We start from the raw sequence: 22,467 nt of genomic DNA on the forward strand, positions 1-22,467 counted from the left end.
AACTCAAAAGCCTAAAACATGGAAGAAATGGCAACTCTTTAAAATATGATGAATATGAGTTTGGGGCAGGATACAGTCAGCAAATGAGGGATCCTGGTCAAGGCAGGAGATCACAGAGTCACAGCCTGGTTCGAGTTGGAAGGGACCATGAAGACCCCCATGGCCAATCTACATACTAAAGCAAAATTAAGTGATACCTCACTGAGAAAGCAGATTACGAGATAGATAAAGATTTTCCTGTTTCAGTTTGTGAAGAGGTTCATTAAAGATGAGATATGCCATCTTAAGTGTATAGTGTTTTTAAACACAGTTTTCTGAGCAAATTCCAAAATGAGTAACCCTTTTCAACCCAAATTATTTGCCTTTAATCATTCAAGATATTTGCCAGATATCCCTTTAAAAATCAGTGAAGGAGCGGTATTGTGTATTTTTAGGTAAATAGCTACAATAACTACATAAAGCTATGCTACTTTTCAGTCCCTGGACGTAACTTATAACCAATTAATCATTTTTTTCTAGGTCTTATGAAATACACAGCACTGTACGGTAATGAAATTACAAAACTACATTCTTAAGTCTTGCGATCCAAAGCAGCTAGAAACCAGATCCATAGCAGAGGAGCACAGAAAGGGAATATAGAATAAATAACGGGTAGAGTGATACTGCTGTTGCAAAAGCCTTGTTTATTCCAAGGAAAACAAATCATAAAAGTTGTTTTATCTAATTTTTTTTGTTTGTTTGGGGTTTTTTTTTAAGCATCACCAAGCAAACCCAATTTATTTGTTTATAAACTGTATAAAGTAATATTGTTTATAAATTCCTCTGGGTTCCTTCTAGATGAAAGGCCCTATGTAAATGTTATTACTCTCACACTGTCACATACTTTCCAGAACTCTTCTATTGTTCTTGTACTTCCTTCTGTTTAAGTATCACCCATAAAAACGGAGCAAAAGAGCAAACCAGCAGGATGCACCCTACCATGAAATCATGTTTGCCAGCCAGGGCCACCGCCTTTTTTCTTTTAAATTATAGAGACACTATCACTACTAACACACTAGAAAAAAAAAAAAATCCCTAGAAATAAAGTGAAAAAGTAAAGCCATAAATATATAGTCATCATCCCCCCCATGGAGGGGATATATTTATAACAAGTCATGTTGACAACAGATCCAGCCCTGCACTGAGTTGCATTTTGGGCTCTCCTGGATTGGAAGAACAGAATTCCCTCACACAAGCTTGGGGAAGGACCAGAGATTTACTTTTTTATTATAATAATAATAATAATCATTATCATTACTATTGTTGCTATTATTACTACTGCTATTATTATTTTATTATTACTACGGAGACCTCCTTTCCCTGTCAATTCTATCATGGCAGTTTTAAGTTACACTATAGGTCTAAGAGCAATAGCAGAGCTAAAAATATCTGTGGCCTTTAATGTTCATTAGAATGGGTTGTTTAATTTAGCACAAATTTGACTGATTTCACGACAAACTATGTATTAGTCTCGGATTTACTTTCTTTTTTTGTTCAGAGAATTAGACAGTGATAAATAATAACGTGATTATAGAGGTTGCTGTTCCTGTGCAGGACAATGTGAGTAAGATGGCTTTGGTCTGGCCTTTAACATTAAGGATTTAGGTGCTTTAGATAAAAATAACTTACACAGAAACAAACAACACTTCCTGTTCTACATATAATTTTTCAAACTGTCAAACCCAGGAGATATGATAGATATACATCTTGGGTACCAATGCCTCGTTTCTGTCTTTATGCAATTTTCCTGTTGTATTTACACTTCCCTACAATATAGCAAAACACCCTGTAAGCAACCACGACATTCGCTCCCATAAATCTACCAGGTTGCCCTAAAGATCTTTTTGAAAAGTATTTTGAACATTAGGCAGTAATAGATATACACTAATTCCTACATTCAGGAAAAAACGCTCTTATAAAGAATGTTATTAAAAAGTAAAAGCAAGATCAAATCAATATTTCTCAGGGAAGGCAGTTACAAATGACACGAAGGGCTGTGTGTTTACATATATATTTATGTGTGTGTCTAAAAATAAAAACTGCTTATACACAATTCACAGGAAGATACTTGGCTTCTCTTCACCAATCAAGAAAATACTGAGGATCAGAAGCTCCCTTCTCACCTGCCTTAAGGACTTTTGATCTAAACTGAGGAGTCTCCCTCTGCAGCCAGAGGAATCCTATTAATTATTACACCGTGTGGGATCTGCAGGATAAACGCTGCTGGCTGATGGCAGCTGGGAAGGGAAAGGGACCTTCTTCCAGAACTTCTGTTTGGAACTCTTCAGGCATTAAACCTTTTCACAAGACATCCAGTGTTTTCCTGCTTCAAAGCAAAGAGATCAAACTGCTCCCTGTGCGCTGATCAGGGAGAAGGAATTTAACAAAGCTAACGAAAACATACAAAAAAGCCTAGATGATTTCCAGATCAGACCTGTGACAAACTGAAACAACCCTATTAGATCTTGCATGTGAATATCACTGAAAATAGGAATATCACAGCCAAATTGCAGATTAGAGTGTCAAGCACCCTGTGGGGTTTGTTGGGTTTTTTGTTTTCTTATTTTGAGAGGTGCAGGTGGGGTGCATTCAACATACACTGAATAATTTTTGGCTTGTGGTTAGGCAAGTCTTTTGAGACTTTCTATACAATAAAGTACTCTGACTAAAATCTGGAAAATTACCTCTTAAGGCTCTAGCTGTACAGCATCAATAGAAATGTGGTGCCAGCTAATGGCTGCAATAACTGTCTTCATCCCTAGAGAATAATGGATGGAGAATATATCAATATGAGGAGTGGAAGGGCCAGAGAAACTGAGCAGGCACTAGTTATCGGACACAAAGATGATGCCACATGCATGATGTTATCTGTGATAATCTTTACTCAGGGCCCAGGGGGTGGGAAGGATATTCTTTACAGAGAAGCAAGTATCCATCAGGCTATATTCATAATCATCAACGTTCCACTAAGTAAGCATTTTTGGAGAAGGGTTGAGGGAGCACTGATGTAATAGAAATCAATGAATTTCAGCTTTTCTGCATCTATTGTTCAGAGCAAAGTAGGGGGGAAAAAGCCTGTACATCACTTCCGTTTCTGATCCTTCAGTCACATGCAGTATTCAAAGAAAAGGCTCTGAAGGAAATCTTTAGTGAGTCACAATAAAACTCTTAACTGTTTAAAAATCTATTTAAAATCCACACCTTGACATTCAGAACTACCAAAGGGAACACATTCTTATTAGAAGCATCAAATGAAATTTTTAAGTTTGGCCACGTGAGCACTTCTAAGAGAGCAGGATGCGAAATTACTGTTTGGCTTTATTACCCCCTTGATGCACGTCCTTTCTTAACGAGGCAGAGTTAGCTCCAAGCACAGCAGAGAATGGAATGTTGTAGGAAAGTTACTGCCCTGAGCTCTTCACAGCCCGATGCTGTGCCTTTCCTTAGCAGACATTTAAAAATAAGAATACCACACAGGGCAGATTATAGGATATCCTGGTAATTTTTCTACAATATCAACAGTACGTTTTCCCTTCATGCTTAAGCACCTGTCTTAAATTCCCACACCAAGAGTGGAGCACCTGTACACCAAGTTCTTGTTACAAAAAGCACAAATAAAATGTGCTGGCTCCCTGCCATTCGAGTCAAATGATCCACATTTCCATCTAATCACATGCAGGGGGGAAAAAAAAAAAAATAAAAAAGATTAGTACTATGTCAAATTTGCTCAAGAAAAATCAGGAAATGCAGGAGTTAAACATTCCAACAGCAGCACGAACTTGACCATGTTCTACATCCTGAATATTTTATGGTATATTTATTACAACAATATATTAAGCTACACATTCAACCACAAAAACAAAAACAGAAAGACAAATACTGCTCATGTGCAACACAGCTGCATTAGCACTGCTGAGGAACACCGAACTTCAGGATTCCTGACACTGTTTTTAAGTGTACATTCTGCATTTAATTTCTATGTATAATTAGTGAACAAAATGGACAAGAGCTTCTGCTCAATTATGTTTGCTCTGTAGTTGACTCAGTCAGGTTCTAAGGCTCCCACCCCACTTAGTTGACACGGATGGAAGATGCGATTTCCCCATCATCACCAAATCTTCTCAAGAAATATTTTCTTTTTCAACACAGTGGTTTACACAGTAACAGAAATGTCTTCAAAGAGAGAGTGATCTTCATTTAGCATTTTTGACCTTTTATGCCATCACTTCTGACCAAAAGCCGTCAGATGACACAGCTGAGAATCTTCTTCATGATGAAGAACTCTCTGGGCAGGCAGTGATGTTCTTACAGCCACCGTCCAGCTGAGGTGTGTCAGGATGGGGCCAGACGGGACCTGTAAGATCTTTTGCTGAGCTTCCTTTTCAGGGTTTTCTACTTTTCCAATTTAAACTGACTCTGTTGTTTCGTACATTTAAAAAAAAAAAAAAAAGAAAAAGGCAGCAAAAGAGCCCTGTTGCTGGCCAGCTGGCTGACTATCAAAAATCTCTGCAGCTAACTAGGTAGCTCATTTACCTCAAATTTCAAACACATCAGAGTAACTTAAGCCTTTAAAGATATACTCTTATGTCGGAGAGATTTCAGCACATATGAAAGAGCCCTGTTGCTGGCCAGCTGGCTGACTATCAAAAATCTCTGCAGCTAACTAGGTAGCTCATTTACCTCAAATTTCAAACACATCAGAGTAACTTAAGCCTTTAAAGATATACTCTTATGTCGGAGAGATTTCAGCACATATGAAATCTGAAAGCTTAGACAAAAGCTTTACTGCAGCCTTCGACATGCCAGAGCACAACACCCACCGCCTGACAGCACGAGCTATTAAATGAAACAACTAAGCTTCAAAATCCTCAGGACAACCATTCCGCAGCCCAGGTCCAAGAAACCCCTTCTCCCAGGAAAAAAGCACAGGTCTTTTTGTCCAGTCACACGCTGTCACTGGCCACAGGCAAGTCAGAGTGGTGACAGAGGACGGGCTGCGGTGGCCGCAGCTCCAGCTCTTTGCTGGGTCCCGCACTTTTCCCAAATATCCAGTACAAAATAAGGGGTGTCTTTAGCTTTAGAATCCCAGAACTAGAACAAAGTTCGAGAACATCTTGAGTTTTTTTAATTAAAAACGGAGCTGGAGAAATGTACTATGAATAGTGACATTTCAGGACTTTGGATTTTCAAATAATTTGGTAAATATCTCCAAAAGCTTTATTTTATCCTCCTTAAATTCCACACGTCCATAAAAATGCACTGCAAATCAAAAGTTATGGTTAGGAATAAGATACCTCTGTTCTTCAAAATACAGTTCAGTGGATTAATTTTTAAAAACAAACTACAGTATCTTTTAAAAAAACAACAACAAACAATAACTGGAATTAGAAAAGCACAAGTATTGTCAAAATACACACTGAAGTGAGGGTTTTTTACTTTTAATCTAAAATAAAGGAAGGCTTGTAGCCTAATTCTCTTTGGGGGAGTAAAAAGGAGGAATGAGGAATAGAAGGACACAAACAAGCCCTTTCCCAGTCGGGTCTCTCTCCACTGAACCCCAGCGGGTTCCTGGTCTCTCACAACCATGTACAGGAAGAAACTGACACCTATTGGCAACTTTAATATTACTGCAGAAAGCTGCTTTTCTTCCAACTATTACAAGAAACAGCTTCTTCCAACTAGATTTTTCTTTAAATACACGCGTATTATAAAAAGATGAGTTAGACCTTTTCCAACTGCCACTGAAAATACATCCTGAAAATTTCAGAATCTCCTTTTTAACAATAAAACTGGCCCCTCCAAAGCAAATCACGATCCCTCAGTAACGTACAGAGAAGAGGGTATTCTAATTGATAAACAGTCGCACTAGACACTAACTGCTCAAAGAAGTAAATTTGGATTATTTTTCAGGGGTGAACATTTTCTTGGTGTTCAGCATTACAGCACACACAGTCTCGGGAGCAGGTAAACGACACCCCAACCACATCACCTGCAGAGCAGAGCACAAGCAGTAGAAAGCACGTTGTTTTTCTCTAAAAACTTCTAATTACTGTGTTACAGCTACTGAGGCAGCAAAGGGACAGGTAGAGCAGGGGAACAGCTTTTGGGGAGCACCTTACCCATCACAAACCATTGCCTCCTACTGAGAAGCAAGTGTAGGGTAGAGAGAGATAAAGGGGAGCCTGAGCAAACATCTCCTTGGTGCTCAGGATAGATGGGAAAGCACCTGCAGGCAAATACCTGCCCATAGTTTTGCTCTTTACTGACCTGCCTGAGCTTTGGGGCAAGCTAAATTAAGGACACATTAAAAAAAAAAACCATAATCCAAGGTACCTGGGCCTAAAGAACAACAACAACCTAAAAGTGGGCAGATCGCTGTCATTGTGTTTTCAAACCACTGCTTATGGGGATAACCAGAAACTCAAAACCTGAAACTTCTGCACATATTTGTGTGTGTGCAAAATGAACAAAAGAATTTTTCAGCTCCCTCTGGATGTCGGTGTGAGTGTTTCTCACAACAGTGAAGTTACAGCAACAATAAATATGCAAAAGAGCCAAAGATTCACAGAGTAACACTTGGATTGTTATTTTTTTTTTTGAAGGAACAGATTTCCTGAAACTCCCAATGAAGTCACGGAGAGCTGCTTTGAGGATTTAGAAATGAAAACAAAACAAATGTGTTTTATCTCACTCCACCACTAGAGGAAAAAAAGACTGAACCCAATTATTATACATACTTGTAACGAAGAATTTTTTGGTGAATGTACAGCTGTCAAAGGCGGCGATTTTCTCTTGCAGGACTACGACAAGTATCCTGAAAACACAGAAATGGAACGTGTACTTTAAACATTAAATGCATTGGTTTAAAGATTCAATATCTAAATGTAATTATTTCAAAAGCATCAATATAAATTCTACAGTGATAAACTGCCAGGTTACCAATACATGGCAGTTATTGAGGATTCTCTCTTATCCCAACCACATAACCTTCACTGCAGGAAGTACACAGATCTGATACAGAACAACACAGCATATTTATGATATACCTCCTGCAGTAAAAGCTCCATTAAAAAGAAAGAATGGAATTGCAAGGATCCTGAATTACTTTCAATGACTCAAATAACAATCAAATCAACAATTGGTAGAACACAAGCTAAATTTGAAATAATCCCATTGCCCATCTCATTGCAAATTTATTAAACCATCTTATTTACTAAAAGCAGCGGGTATTTTTCATACCACGAACATCAGCACCCAAACACAGTTGAGAAGCAGGATTTGTGTCAATTAGCAAAATTACAGGTGTGTGTTTATGGATTAACTTGTCCACGTATTCACTTCTATTGTAAAATATCTGTTCATTACTTGAAACAGAATAAAAGAACAAAAGTCACATGACAATTATGCATGAAACGTTACACTGCCTAAGCAAATAGAGGCCAAATTTGGAAAGTAAAGCATCTTAAAAGCGTTATAACCAGGATATGTCTTCTCATACACTGATGACTTCCTAAAACCAAGTTCTTAAACTCTTTAAAGGAAAGAACCATCTGGGAAGCCAATAAACAAACAGATAAAGTCTATTGGAACATTCAGCAACGTGACATAATTAAGAATCTCTTTATTTTCTCATTAGGAAGAGCATGAGACAGTATTTTTTTAATTAGTTGACAACATGGAGCATTATTAAATGCAGTTCTAATAGTTTTAATTGTAAAGATATGATGTGGCAGAAAATTAATCTCATCTCGCAATGACTAAAATACACACCTAATGCTTTATCCGAAAATTACAACTGCATATTATAGTATAGAATAATGTTTAAAAAGTTTAATCACATCAGTCTTGACAAATAACCTTGGCTGATGCTTATGACCCATCAGCATGAAAACCAGCCATTAACTCCTCTCTTTTTACTCCTGTTTTTAACCGGAGAAGACCTTCTTATTCCATGAGAGCTCAATACCTGTAAGACTCTTTCATAAAGGACTACACTAAAATGCTGCTGTTTTCAGCTATAAGTAAGTTTTGAGTCACAATTTCCACCTACGGAACTGTACTAACAATTCCCAAGATGACTCCTGAAGCCTTGTGAGGCTGGAGGAACACTGAACTACTTTCTATTTCTCTCATACAGAAGCTGATTAAAGCAATAAACACTGTTTTGTATCTCAAATTCTTTCTGGACTCTCCAATTTATGACATCTCGTCCTGGGACACATTTATTAATATACCTCTACCTCGAAACAAGGAGAAGCACAAATCCTTGGAAAGAAGGTAGAAATTAAGGGACATTTTGGGACAGAAGTCTTTTATATTCACAGATTTGCAGACCTCGACATGAACACTTCCAGAGTGAGCAGTTTACTTGCCAAAAGAAGGCGGCAGAACATGTAACACTACCAGGTGGATTCCAATGTATTAAGTCATACAAGAAATTCATGTCAGATTTCTTATTTGCTTGTAGCTCTCATTGTGAAAAAGATGCTTCCCTGCCCCCTTCGGATTTATAAATCTCAATTTTTAAAAGTTATAAACTCTGCATATATAAATTAATATTAGCTTTGGACAAAACAGTATTACTTAAATGAGGTATCTTCAAATTGCTTAAACTGCAGGAGAGAAAAACAAAAGAAAATGGATCCAATCTAATCTCTTCCACAAGTTAACCAATGAAAATGGAAAGACACTGAATGCATGTACAAGTGTAATGTATGTATAGCAAAACTATGTATATTTGATTGCAATATTTCCCAATCTGGTAGATTTTTGTTTTCTGCTCTTTGAAGTGGTACCGTCTTTCTGCATAAATGCAACCTACCAGATGGATGACTCTAGAGTATAAATACACAAATAATAAACAGTTTTCCCTTCTTCTGCAACCCAAGTTTTATTTTAAATTCAAATTTTGGCCTCCATTAGTCTATAGTACGGTTAACGCACCATTAGCGCTGCTCTTGGCCACATTTAATGCATTTTCAATACGAAATAGTGAACTTTCCTTGGATAATAACAGAATCTGATACGTTCCAGAGAAGCAGCTCCCCTGGATACAGCCACACCGCTTTGAAGTAGCTTTTCCATTTTTACCACTTAGGAAAAGAAACATTAGCACCTGGAAAGACTTTTTAGTTGGGAGAGACTTTGAATGATGATTTGCCTTTTGACTGTTTTTACAATTGGGTTTTTCTTCTGCTAGGAGGCCAGACTGGAAAGATTTACTATCATCACACTGTACACAAGGGAACTTTAAATTTTTCAAGGGACAGTTGCACAGATAAGTACTGAACTCCTTCTGACAGCTTTTAAAGGAGCAGTGACCTCTTCATGGTACATAACTCTCTCCAACTCAGCAAAACTCTTTTCTGATATAACAATCATACCCACATCCTACAATAAGAAGATTGTCAGGGATAAAAAAAAAAACCACTACCACCCTTTACTTGTTTAAGCATTTACACCATCAAAATATCCTTCTCATTAGTAAATGAATTGTGGTACTAAAGGTGTTTGTTCAGTAGTCCTATCTTTCTTCTGTAATCTATACTTGACCTATTGTAGTCATTAATGTTGGGATTTTGATGGTACAATGACAGAGAAATATCTATTTAAGAAAACCTTTGTGGGTTCTAGGGTTGGGCTGGGTTTTTTTCTATCTTTTTTTCCCCTCCAATCTCCAACACTGCTAACTTCCCTGTGTTGTGTGAGTTCAGTACATGCCCATATTCTTTTGTGGTCTGTAGCATGCTGGCTACTGCCATACAGAACAGGCACATAAAATGCATCATTCTGATGCTTTGTTTTGTTCTTAATGATTTGTGTTATTATAGCACCTTCCCTACTGAAGGACAAACAAGTCCAGCAAGGAAATTGTCGAAGAAATGGAGCAAATTCTCCATTCAGGAATGATATGCTGGTGAGGGGTCTGGAGCACAAGTCTTGTGAGGAGAAGCTGAGGGAGCTGGGGGGGTTCAGCCTGCAGAAAAGGAGGTTGAGGGGAGACCTCACTCTCTACAACTCCCCAACAGGAGGGTGTACAGAGGTGGGGGCCGGTCTCGTCTCCCAAGTGCTGGCTACTGCCATACAGAACAGGCACATAAAATGCATCATTCTGATGCTTTGTTTTGTTCTTAATGATTTGTGTTATTATAGCACCTTCCCTACTGAAGGACAAACAAGTCCAGCAAGGAAATTGTCGAAGAAATGGAGCAAATTCTCCATTCAGGAATGATATGCTGGTGAGGGGTCTGGAGCACAAGTCTCCTCCAAGGGGAGACCTCACTCTCTACAACTCCCCGAATAGAGTAGAAGAGCCAAGAGTTGATGCAGACCTGAAATAAGGCATGAAGGCAAAAGCAGGGCTTAAGTAGAGACTATAGCAAGAAAGTTGGTTCACAAAAAAAGCAAAAAACAGGAAGGAGCCTCAAGAAGGCATTTTGCTGCACCCAGAGCCAAAAGATGTAGGACAGGAGGGTCCATCTCCAAAAGGTCAAACAAGCCCCCTTCAGGGGCATCCCTCTGATGTAATGATATTCTGGGAGTGACAATAGCTGTTATTCATAGACACTGTCCACCTTCTCCCAAGGAACAGGCAATGGGACACAAGGAAACGGCCTCAAGTTGCGCCAGGGGAGGTTCAGGTTGGATATTTGTAAAAAGTTTGACACTGAAAAGGGTATGAAGCGTTGGAATGGGCTGGCCAGGGAAGTGGTTGAGGCACCATCCCTGGAGATATTCAAAAGACAAGCTGGCATAGGGCTTAGTGACACGGTTTAGCGACGGTTTTTTATCAGTTAGGTTGACGGTTGGACTCGATGATCTTAAAGGTCCCTTCCAACCTAGACAATTCCATGATCTTTGATATTCCACAACTTCCATAAGGTACCTCAAGACACACAACTAATAACACTAATAGATGGGTGGCAGGAAGCATCAAAGTAATGGGCACAATCATGGACTCTGACCAGTATCATGGCATCAGATGCCCACATCAGGAGTGCCAAGGGATCATCAATATCCTCACATAGGGATCCTGAGGTTTTCCTTCTGCCTTAAAAAGATGCAACAAACTACAAGGGTGTTCAGTTTTGTGTGTCTTCAAGAGATGAAGATCTGAAGTTAATTCAGAAAAGCTAGAACTCACAATTCTACAGAAACAAGTTATTTTCAAGCTGATGCTCAACCTTCTGAGCCATTTTCTCTCAGAAATTAGGTGACATTATCCTGATTAAGAGATGCTGCTTTGTTATTTGACTTACAGGAACATCATTTCCTGTAAACCATAGATTGCACGCTAGGAATTTGGACGTTCAGAAAGGCAATATATCTGGCAAAACAACGGAACACAAAGAAGAGACATAAACTCTTTAGCGCTCGGTACTGTTTAAACTCTCAGTGATCCCATTTTTCCATCTGTAGGTAGATGATAGAGGATTCCAATGATTCCTGCTCTCCCTCATCACAGCTGAAAGAAGCTTAAATGATTTCAGATGCAAAACGTTTCAAGCTTCTTAACTGAAAGCCACTGGAGAAGCACATTGTCATACTCACACTGAAGTATTACTTGAGAAACAGAGACCCAACGCTATGCTTACAGCAAAGTCAAAATAATAAAATCAGGGAGCTCATTCATTAACAAAATTTTACATGCCCTGACACAGAAAGAACAAAGCTATCCTTACCTTTTATTGCAATGCAGATCATAAATAGGAGTTTTGAACTGTATGGACTTGACCATCTCTCCTGTTCGCAAAGAATAAAGGTCCACACAGCAGTAAGGTGGGCTTGTGCTGAAATGAGAATAAAGAGATTTTAAGGGAAAGAAGGATTTTTTTGTAAAATAATTTTAAAGTTATTTCAGCCTTCCTATATTCTTTAGCATGCTAAATGAGAAACCCAGCAATAGGAATAAAGAGAGATTTTAATGGAAAGAAGGATTTTTTCTAAAATAATTTTAAAATTATTTCAGCCTTCCTATATTCTTCAGCATGCTAAATGAGAAACCCAGCAATAGGAGCAGAATCCTGGAGAACAAAAGGGTCAATATAAGCCTTTTACATTAAGGGAAGGTGTGATTAAAATTGAATTACGATACCCACAATGGTCAAGGGCTTGTACTGTGCAACTAATTATCAAGCACTTAATTTGCTTTGCCACAAATAAGACTTTGGAACAGGAGACCAGATCTGACCAGCAAAGCACATGCCTGTTGATGCAGTTTTAGACTACACTCTGGTTATTTAAAAAACATTCCACAGAGTAACACTTTCCTAAAGGGAGCACTCCCTGAGCTCCAGCACCAGCTGAATCATTTGACTTGATTCGATAGAGACACATTACACAGAATTTACATTACATCTCTGATGGACTTTTGTTTGAACTATATAGATCTTTTCAACTGCTCTGTGTCACTTTTATCATTTTAATATAAATAAAACTCTAAGGCCATTCCTTAATAAAAAGGCTTGCTTTCTTTTGAGAGGGAGAAAGTGCTGAGTGTTCCGATAGGGCTGAGGAAGGTAGTGGTGGAAACCATTTTACAAGCTGAGGAGAGGCTTTGATGTGGCAGTTCTTTTCCATAACACCTTTTTTCCCCTCCAAGAACACATTAAAATGTTGGCTACTTCTAGGTCAAGGAATATGAAGCAGCACAAATTGCCAGCTGTACAAACATATACTAAGCATTGGTAAAGGAGGGTGTTTCCCCTTGCCCATATCTGTTTTATTTTACAGAGTTTAACACAATTCCTGACACAACACTTGCTTGTCTTTCGGATCTGCTCAAGCTGCTCGAGAATTTTCTGGAGAACTGGAAGACAAATCCCAACTGTTTGCCTCAAAATAATAAAAAAGGTACATACAATAGAAAAACACTATACAATAATATACGCACAGAAAGACAACTGTCAAAGAAATAATAGAAAAAATAAGTTTTGACATTTTGCCTACTAAAATTCTTCCCAAAATATACATTCTTCTAGGCACATACCAAGGCTAATAACTAGAGGGTGCTATTTATTACTTTTAAGCACTTCAAAGGCCCTTCAAAAACACTTTTAAAACAGGGAGCCCCAAGTCTAGTTACTTTACATTAGAAGCTCATTGCTGCTAGGAAAGGCAGAAACCACAGCAAGGTCGACATACACACTTTTTTTGATTTAAGTACATTTATTACCTACAGGAAATGATTATTTTGATAAAAGGGTACACAGGTTCCCATTTCAAAACAGAAATCACACAAGTTGGTATAGCTAAAATTATATTAGCATAATTTATACCAATTACTATTTCCATATAAGCTTGTGTTGAAGAGTTCCATTTTGACTTGACATATAGTGAACTACATGACTACAACCCAGGAGGAGGTACCTTCTAACACGCATCGCGCCAACAAATTATGGGTAATAACCCTATCACTCAAACGAATAATTATTGTTGTGTCATACCTTTTTTTTGGCTGATGGTGGTACGACCATTCTACCAATGCTTTTTTAAACTGCACTGGCTAAAAACCAGTAATTTGAGTTCAAGAGCTAATGACCAAGCAGTAGCATGGTCAGAAGATCTCTGAAATCCTACTTGCCCGTTTCAACCACTAGAAAAGACTTCTCTCATTACCATTTCCTTCTGGATACTTTAGTTCCTCTCCTTGTTCAAAGTAACGACTCTTACCAACCTCATTTGCTACTGAGCACTCTCAATTCATGAGACACATTTATTAAACTACTGTGATTTAAATTTATAAATTCTACTCCAAAAGCTGTGTACCTAAATGAGGAATGGTATGATGTTGAGATCCATAATGTCAAGTACTTTATTGATCAGGCCTCGGTAACAACTCACTAAGACGTTTTCAATTTGTTGAGAAAAAAAAATAAAAATCAAGGATTTTAGTTCTTCAACAGAACTCCATACAGGAAGGATTCTCCAACACGGCAACATTTCATTTCTTTTCCAAAGACATTATTTCTCAACCATTCTAAAAGTATGAGCCTTTTGAATGGTGTTTCTTTACCCTCTTTGATATCTCCTCAGCTAGCAGCAAGATCAATTCTTCTTGAACAGGAGAATGAGGATTATAGACACAGATCTAAGGATTCATTTCTCTGTCAGCACTTCAGGAATAACACGAGTGCCTTGATTAGCCTACACTACTCACAAGCAGCAATAAGAGCAATCCTTTCCTCCTCATTTCAGTGATATCAGAATCTCAGGCTCAGTGGTTCTCTGCACTTTCCCAGTCTCCGATACGCGATGGATTCTATATTGACCCATTGTAGCATATTAAATCAACAGAAAAATACCACTTTGTCCTTTCTTTCTCCTCTAGAGGGAATTCTCACCCAAGCTAATCCATCAAAAGGGCTCCGTAAAAGCATGGAAGCAAGAAAGGAAGTAGAAGCACAACTATTGAGCGACAGAAGCTGTACAATAGGGCTAATTCCCAATCTTCTTCAAACAGGGAATTCAGGGACTTCTATGGCCCACTTTGCAAAGGAGGTGAGACTGAATTACAGTGTTGCCTTTCCATTCTTAAAGTTAAAAATCTAGACCAGATATGCTTTTAAAAGTTACCACAAAGCAGGAAAATCTACACTAAGCAAGAGGTCTCATTTAAATATTCAAAAAATTACTGTGTTCAGTAAGACAACACATCATTATTGATCAACACCCTGGAGTCCTTTGCAGGGTCTCTAGAAAATTTACTTAGGCATAATGCTTTGTTCTTAACAATTTTCTTCACTAAATTATTAAACAAATACACAATCAAATATTAAAAGTTCAAAATGACACCACCTACTAGAACGAAAAATAACATTTAGTGTAATCAACGTAAGTATATTTAAATTTCAGCTACAAAACCAGAAGTAACCGAACTACCACGAAACACCACCAAAACCACTGCAGATTGCAAGATGGAACCCCACAAACTTGCAAAAGCATCTCTTGACACTCGCAAGTTCTCGAAACCTTAGAATTGTATGAAACAAATGACCGCATCTTGCACTGTTTCAGGAATAGACAATAAACATTCGTTTCATCAGAGAATCGTATACACACTGTAAGTAAAGGTGCCTAAAATACACGAGTTGATGGCCTGCCCTAAGCTCTGCTAACAAACCACCATCCTTTGGGAGAAACTAAAGCAAGGAGACTTAAGCTAAAAACCTTTTCTTCTGATAAACTGAAGGTTCAAACAAGGCTCTGATGAGAAGGGCTCCGATCAGATTTCAGTTTAACAGCCATGGTTATGTAAAAGGAAGAGGCTAAGACAGGAATGTGAAAACACTGGGTTTTGCAATTTGGTAATAATATTTAAGTCTGTCACAAATAAAACTCTTGCAAATTACTCCCACGGATTTTTGTTATGCATCTTGATTATTAAAATAGTTGCTTAACGCAGAGATATCAACAATTTCATTAAAGGTAATGGGCACAAATTCACCAACAACTTCCAAATGTTGGCATTAATAAATATACAAATACAGACAGGCTCTTGTATTGTCTTCTATTTGACTGTTGCAGTTCAGGGACAGAACAAAAATAACAGATGCCTTGTACAGCTGGCACTTGCCTACATCTGTGCTTCTGCATCACGACATTACTATCACCTCTTCACAGATTTGCTAGCAATGACTCACACCATTCATAAAAACTCTGCGTAAAATGTTTGCACACAGGGACAAACATACTGTACAAAACACACACAGTTTTTATAAAGGGGGAAAAAAAAATAAAAAGGAGAAGACTGACGGAAGCAACACGAGGCCCAAGTTTTCTGTACCTCGAAAGGTTTTCCTCTGCCTGCTCACAAGTGTTTACTTTCCTCCCTGCAGCCTCTCCCCACTCTGCCACGTCAACAATCCCACTCAAAGAGAGAATGGACATCGATTACAGAACAGCCTCCTGAGTCCAGAGAAATTAAAAAAAAAATATATGTTTCAGAGGCATAAAACTGAAAGAGAGCTTTTGCTACAAAAGCTGACCTCCAGGCCTTTCTAAGGCATTTTATACATGAGGCATTTTCCAGTTAATTGTGACGTCTTAAAAAATCATCTCAGGATGGAAGCTGTTTGGCCAACAAAGTGTACTGTATATTTTATACCATCTTCACAAAAGATACGGCTAGAACATTTAGAAAAAGAGATCAAGGGAAGCATCTCCATCTACCTCCCTTTTTTACTTTACAACAGAAGGTTGATGAGATACACAATGATGCCACCTGGGAACAATGACAGAAGTTATGGTATCGTAACACATTTTAGGTAGTAATGAAATTGCTAAAATAATAATTACAACCTTCATTAGGGAAAAGTATAGAGGTATATAGGACATTGCTACAGCAAAAATATCTTCTTTCACCTATACTCCTTTACACAGGCCCTGCAAATTTCTTTTGGAAAATAGTCAATTAATTACTATTAATAGCCAATGTGTTCATGTATTAAAATGACAAAATGAATTAAAACTTTAGAAAAAAGGTTAAATTCTACCAAATTATCAATGAGATCGCATGAAGAGATCACATGGCCTGATCTAACGAATATAGAAAAAACCCTATCACTTCTCAACAAAACGACTTCAGAAGGATTCTAAGCAATATCAGTATAACAGCTGGGCTTCCAAAGCTTGCCACAAAAATGTTCTAAAAATTTATTAACCTCAGCATGTGTTGGTTGAGTTGTTATGTCTTGATGTCCCTTATTAAAGATGACGTAGCTGTTCGCAGACAATCACTGCAGCGTTCTCTAGCCTGAATCTCTTTTTGGTAACTTGACTTCACGTGAGGGAAGAGGGGAAATAGCTTATTTCCAGCTGCTGTGTATAAATGGATCCTCGTTTCAGGTGCCACTCGCAGTGTGCTGCATGTCCCTCTCGCCTGTTGAAACTGCATTACAGTGAGCTCCATCTTCCTCTAATTACACAAAGAATTACATTACGTCTGCCTCGTTCCCTAGCCTTACAAGGCAGTTTCTTTCTATATTTACCCAGGACAAATATTGCACATATTAGCAGCAGGTTTCCTGGAGTAATGATCTCTTTCTTTCTCTTTTATAGGTTCCACATGAAAAAAAAAACCAGAAAGATTTCTTCTTCCATCATATATTGGCCTTCCTAATGGGCATGGCAAAATAAAGAGCTTTCTATAATAGTAAAAAAAAAAAAAAAGCATACAAACCTTTCAGTGATCAGCATACTTGATCTAAGATATAACAAAAAAGCTAATAATACAAAAATGTCTTACAAGGCTCAGTTTACAATCTGTGGGATTTAACGTTTACAGAAATATTTAAACTTTTTTTGGGTAAAATTTTCAAGTGTCTTAAATACAATACAAATTCTAAACTTATTTTACAAAAGACAGTTTATTTCATTGTCGGGTCAGAAGGAACCATTACATCACCAGGACTTCCTGTCTCATGCAGGCCATTAAGTTTCACTCAGGTATCTGTTCTTATTCTACCTCAAATGCTTTAAAATTCATTTTCAGTTCAGCCCCGGCACTGAACCACACATCACGTGTCGAAAACAGGAGAGGAGAGAGACAGTAAGTCCAAGGAACTACCTGTACAAGGTGTGCCCAAATGATCTGTACAGCCACCTACTCGGGAAAGAGTTTTCAAAATTACTAATCTATAAAGTATCAGATCTACCAAGAAGTTACTGGTAAAGAAAAAGCTGTTTCTTTATAGGAATGAGGAGGACCCTGACAGTGACACAAGTCTCTAAATAGCAGCACGGTGTTAAGATTATCCAGTACCTGCTCAAGTTGTGGCCACTCACTGATACTTCATGGAAGGGGTAGAAAAGCAAAACAAAACCAGAGTACCCAGCACAGAGTTAATTAATTGGATATTGGAAAAATTCCTTCCTGAGCCTTTACACTGGAAAGTTGAAGCATGAGATTTGATTATGATCTTTGTAGTAATATTATTAACATGTTGAGACCACAAAGGCAATTCTGTTCTCCTCAAGGCTCCTGAAGAAGGTTTGCCCAGATTAACAGATTTCAATACTAGAAGGATCATCTTCTCTTTCCAGGCCATGCACAAAGTGTCCCAGAAGCTCAGAGAAATTATTTTTTTACCAAGCAACCTAATCTTGTCTTAAAAGACTTCAAGTAACAATGAGTCCTCTATTTTTACGGTAAGTTGTTCCAACATTTAGATCATTATATTTTTATGAAATTACTTGTTATTGCAAGATAGAATTTGTACATATTCTGCTTTTCAGCTTTTATGTCTCTGTCAACACCACAAAAGAGCTCAGTGCATTCTTTTACATAAGTCAGTAAGGATCCAAAGCAATCCAGTCACCAAGTGAGCTGCAGGAAAGCAAAAAAGACTTTTAAGCCTTAAGTTGCAAGGTTTGTTTTCCAGCCCTAGCACCTATTTGCAATCTTCCTCTGAGCCCTCTTCAGTATTGCAGTATTCTTGCCTTCTTTCTGAAGGATGCACACCAGAAATAAAGTTTTTTTAAAAAAAATTTTAAATTATGAATAATTTTAGTATTTATTCCTTAAATACCACTGCAGAAAAAGCTTTCATTAAGGCTTTTCATCATCTAGTCCCCTACAACTCCCTGGCTCTCTACATCAAAACTTTCCACAATAAAAGCTTGAAAACTCAACTCTAAGTAATTTTCCTACTTTCATTCATGCTACTTAACAGATTCATTCAATATCGGGCAAAGCAGAGTAAGATTTCTCAGAAAGTGGCACTTCCCCAAAACGTGTGTAGCAGTGAAAGACAAAGCAGCAGAGACATTTTAAGCGTCCCACAAATTGCAAAAAAACATGGAAGCACTTAAGTTTTAAATAAGAAAAACCTGCACCGATCTTAGACACATGTTACTAAATCTAATCCTTTAAATACAAAGGAGGAAATTATTTGACACGGCACCAAAATATTTGTGTTTAATACCAGGAGATACAAATTTCATTCTTGTATCTTCCTCAGATATTCTGACCAAGTCTATCAGTCTGGTAAAAAATCTTCCATCTGGTCCTCAAACCTCACCATCCTCACAGTCCCACCGGCAAAAATAGTATCAAAAAAGTCATCAGCTTGGCAGAAACTATTTTGTTACAGGTAAAACTGTAACAAAGTTACAAGCCTCAGCCTGAATAACCAAAAAGACATACCAGAAGAAAACCACATTGCTTGCTCATGTGTGGAACGAAAAAAAGATGGGAATTGTGTCACTGTGCCAAAAGATCCACTAGACAAAAAGTAATACAGCCATCTCTGTGTACAATATGCAAGTAAACAATTAACATTTTGGACAAATGCAACAGATAAAAGGTAAAGTTACATGCACCAGTTCTTGCCCAGTGTTGGTCACTGGTCCTGGAGGCTGCAAACCATCACAGGAAAACCATCAGTATCTTGTTTTTCTCTCTCTGCAGTGAGAAAATCCCTATCCTCAGGTGAAAATAACAATCTGCTACTGCAAGGTGTGGTACAGTATGAATCTGTATGAATTCCTGCTCACAGGCAAATTTATATGATCACAACTAGCTGCCCAGGTATAAATTAATTCTATAAATTATAGAAGACAAATGCGTTGAGCAACCATGTTATGTTCTATCTATTTAAGCCAAAGTTACATCCATTTTGTCTCTAGCAAATGATTCTTAAAGAAGCTAAACTTCATTAAAAGGCAGAACTTTTAACTAAATAAATTACATTGCCATATGATTACAAGCTTTGTAACACTGTTCAAAGAATACTTAATGGCAATAGCTCATTAAAATAATGTCACTGCAAAGCAACCCAATTCTTTGCCTTATTCTTCATGTTTAGCCTCATGTATATGTTACCATTTTTAAGTGTTTTTAAAATGTTCTGCCCAGTCCTGTACACATTGTCCTTTCCAAGGGCAGTCACATATATTTTTATAATCTATTAACTTTTTATCCATTTAATTAAAGAGCTATGGTAAAAGATACCTAGCTTTAGCAAAACATTTGCAACAGTGTGCCTTTGGAACTCTTAATAAAAAGCCAATTTCATGTCAGAGAATTGCTACGCCGTTTACTTCTATACTCTCTGTATGGCTAGCTATGGTAATGAATTAACTTAATATCTCGAATTCACTGATTTTGAGGAGAAAAAATAAGTTGTTCTGTGTCTACACATATTTCAGTCTCTGTTCTATTACAGAAGATTACAAACCTCAATTTCTTCCATCGGTTCCCTTTTTTAGTTTAAAAAAAATATATAAAAATTACCCTATTTTCTGTTGGCTCCCAAGCCGGCTTCTTCCCCACTGTTTTATCATTATTTATAGGTTCTCTAGCTGATATTTGCTGGCGAGGGTGTTAGATACACAGACTCCTGTGAAGCTGCTCTAATTACCATCCCGTGAATCAGTTGTCAAGTGCTGGTTGTAAGTGGCGAGGCCAGCGCTCCCCTCCAGGAGATCAAGTGCAGCCACTTACCCTAACGAGGGAGCAGGATGTACATACTACACACGTGCACCACAAATAGCTTCCACCACAGCGGCACGAACATACAAGACACTCCACAAAAACACAGGGCAAGAAAGGCCCTAACTCGAAAGGTTTATTATGCAAAAGCACTGGAGGAAGAACGTAGGTGGTGGGGGGAAAAAAGGAGATGGTGTTGCATTAATAATGCAGCAAGTAAAATGTCGGAACGCAGTATTTAATACTGACTCATCACCAGACAGGACATCATAACTTCAGCAGACAATACAGAAGTCTCATACGCCTGGAAAACAGCTGCCAGCCCATTTTTAAAGTTCAGATCCAAGAATTTCAGACACATTTCAAACACTTAAAGTACTGCGGGCCCAATCCACAGCTACGTTGAACTGTATCGTTCCAGACTTTGATATTTTTTTAAAAAAGGTGTCAAAAGAAGCCTTTAGTTACAAGCAATATGCACTTTTTCCCTTAAATATATTTAAGAACGTTCCATCTTGTTGATAAATGCCAAATGATCACAATAAAAGAAGTTAAAAAAAATTTAAATCTATTATTGGCAAATTCATCTCAAAACTAATATAGCTTTCCATATTAAATAAATGAAGATCAAACCACTCATTTCTCTAGAGTAGAAGCCACCCCACTGAAGGGCAATGCAGATAAACATGTCCTCACCATTTCTGCACACTACATATTGCTATCATCTGTATCTTGGGGTGAACACTGAGAGTAACCTCATTGTACCAGCAGTCACACACCACAGCTCATATGACAGGCAAAACCCCTGACCCAACACAGCATGACCTGTTGTTTCCACTCTTGGGGCTGTCTGGGGGGAAGAATCTGAAATTACACATTTTCTTGGCAATCCTGGAACAGATGTTTTGAACAGATGGAGGTCACAGATTTTGCCAGTTCTGAGTACTTTTGACAACTGTTATGTTCACTTTTGTTCAATCAAATCAATAGCTCCTTTGCTTCCTAGCTGTAGTCAAGGTGTCAAAAAGACAGCGTTGTGCATCAACAAGAGGAAGAAAATTTAAGACTAGGTTTTATCAATATATTGGTATAATCCAATAGACACTACAAGAGCAGTACCATCAGTTCTAGGAGAAAAGTGAAAGGGGAACCCTTCAAAATATTAAAATGCTTAGCAACCTCCAAATTACACTCATTTTGGCAGCAGATGGCTCTTCCCCCATCCTGCGTTACCAGTGGTAGGTAACATGTTTCTACTATTGTGTTTTCTGCCCATAACAAGATTACTCATTCTCGTCATCAGAAGAGGCTTCCTAGATTTGTTTGTTGTGGGTTTTTTTTTTTACATTTCAAAATGCATGAAGCTTAACAAAGCCAGACAACTGCCTTCGACCTACCTCCACGTAGCGCGGCCTGTTGTATCACACTGTTTTGTTCCGTGGCATGTGGCAGGCCTGTCGCTGAAGTGTAAAATATGGCACAAGCTGGCTTTTCAGCTGTGGCACGCTTTTGCGGAGAGACCAGAGCGCGACACGCTTTCCACTTCACTGAGACATACCACATGTTACAAAACATAGCTGTCCCATCACATTTCGGGTTAGTTAATACAGGAAGATTAGCGGCATCTCAAGAGATTTGTTTCTCTGCAAGGCTTACTTGAGCGTAGCTATCACTGAGGAAAAGTACAGCTGGAGCTCCACTTTTCCGAGCAAAATCATTTTTTTTCCTGGTATATTCTGAACTAGATTTTGCTCTTGTGTGTGACCAAACATTCCTTTTATACAGAACTTATGAACCTGCACAGAGCAAAATCATTTTTTTTCTGGTATATTCTGAACTAGATTTTGTTCTCGTGTGTGACCAAATGTTCCTTTTATACAGAACTTATGAACCTGCACCAGCTATCCATGATCATACGAACATATGCTTAACTTTCTGTAAATCTTGAAGAGAGCAAGCCAAGATTAACTTCTGAGCAGAACACAACCACATTTCTG

General features: G+C 38.1%; 1 protein-coding gene across 9 annotated transcripts in view; it reads right to left on the reverse strand.

Moving 5' to 3' along the window:
• Positions 1 to 22,467, reverse strand: part of BCAS3 (breast carcinoma amplified sequence 3) — a 424,087-nt gene that overhangs the window by 365,722 nt on the left and 35,898 nt on the right. For all 9 annotated transcript variants that reach the window (XM_014959877.1, XM_014959720.1, XM_014959802.1 and 6 more), the window contains exons 7-8: positions 11,721 to 11,828; positions 6,777 to 6,853 (exon numbers count right to left, since the gene is read on the reverse strand). In XM_014959877.1, coding sequence (XP_014815363.1) covers positions 6,777 to 6,853; positions 11,721 to 11,828 — 185 coding nt within the window. The remainder of the gene's footprint in view (positions 1 to 6,776; positions 6,854 to 11,720; positions 11,829 to 22,467) is intronic.

The sequence above is a fragment of the Calidris pugnax genome, unplaced genomic scaffold, assembly GCF_001431845.1.
Source record: "Calidris pugnax isolate Ruff unplaced genomic scaffold, ASM143184v1 scaffold45, whole genome shotgun sequence".
NCBI classification, from domain to species: Eukaryota; Metazoa; Chordata; class Aves; order Charadriiformes; family Scolopacidae; genus Calidris; species Calidris pugnax.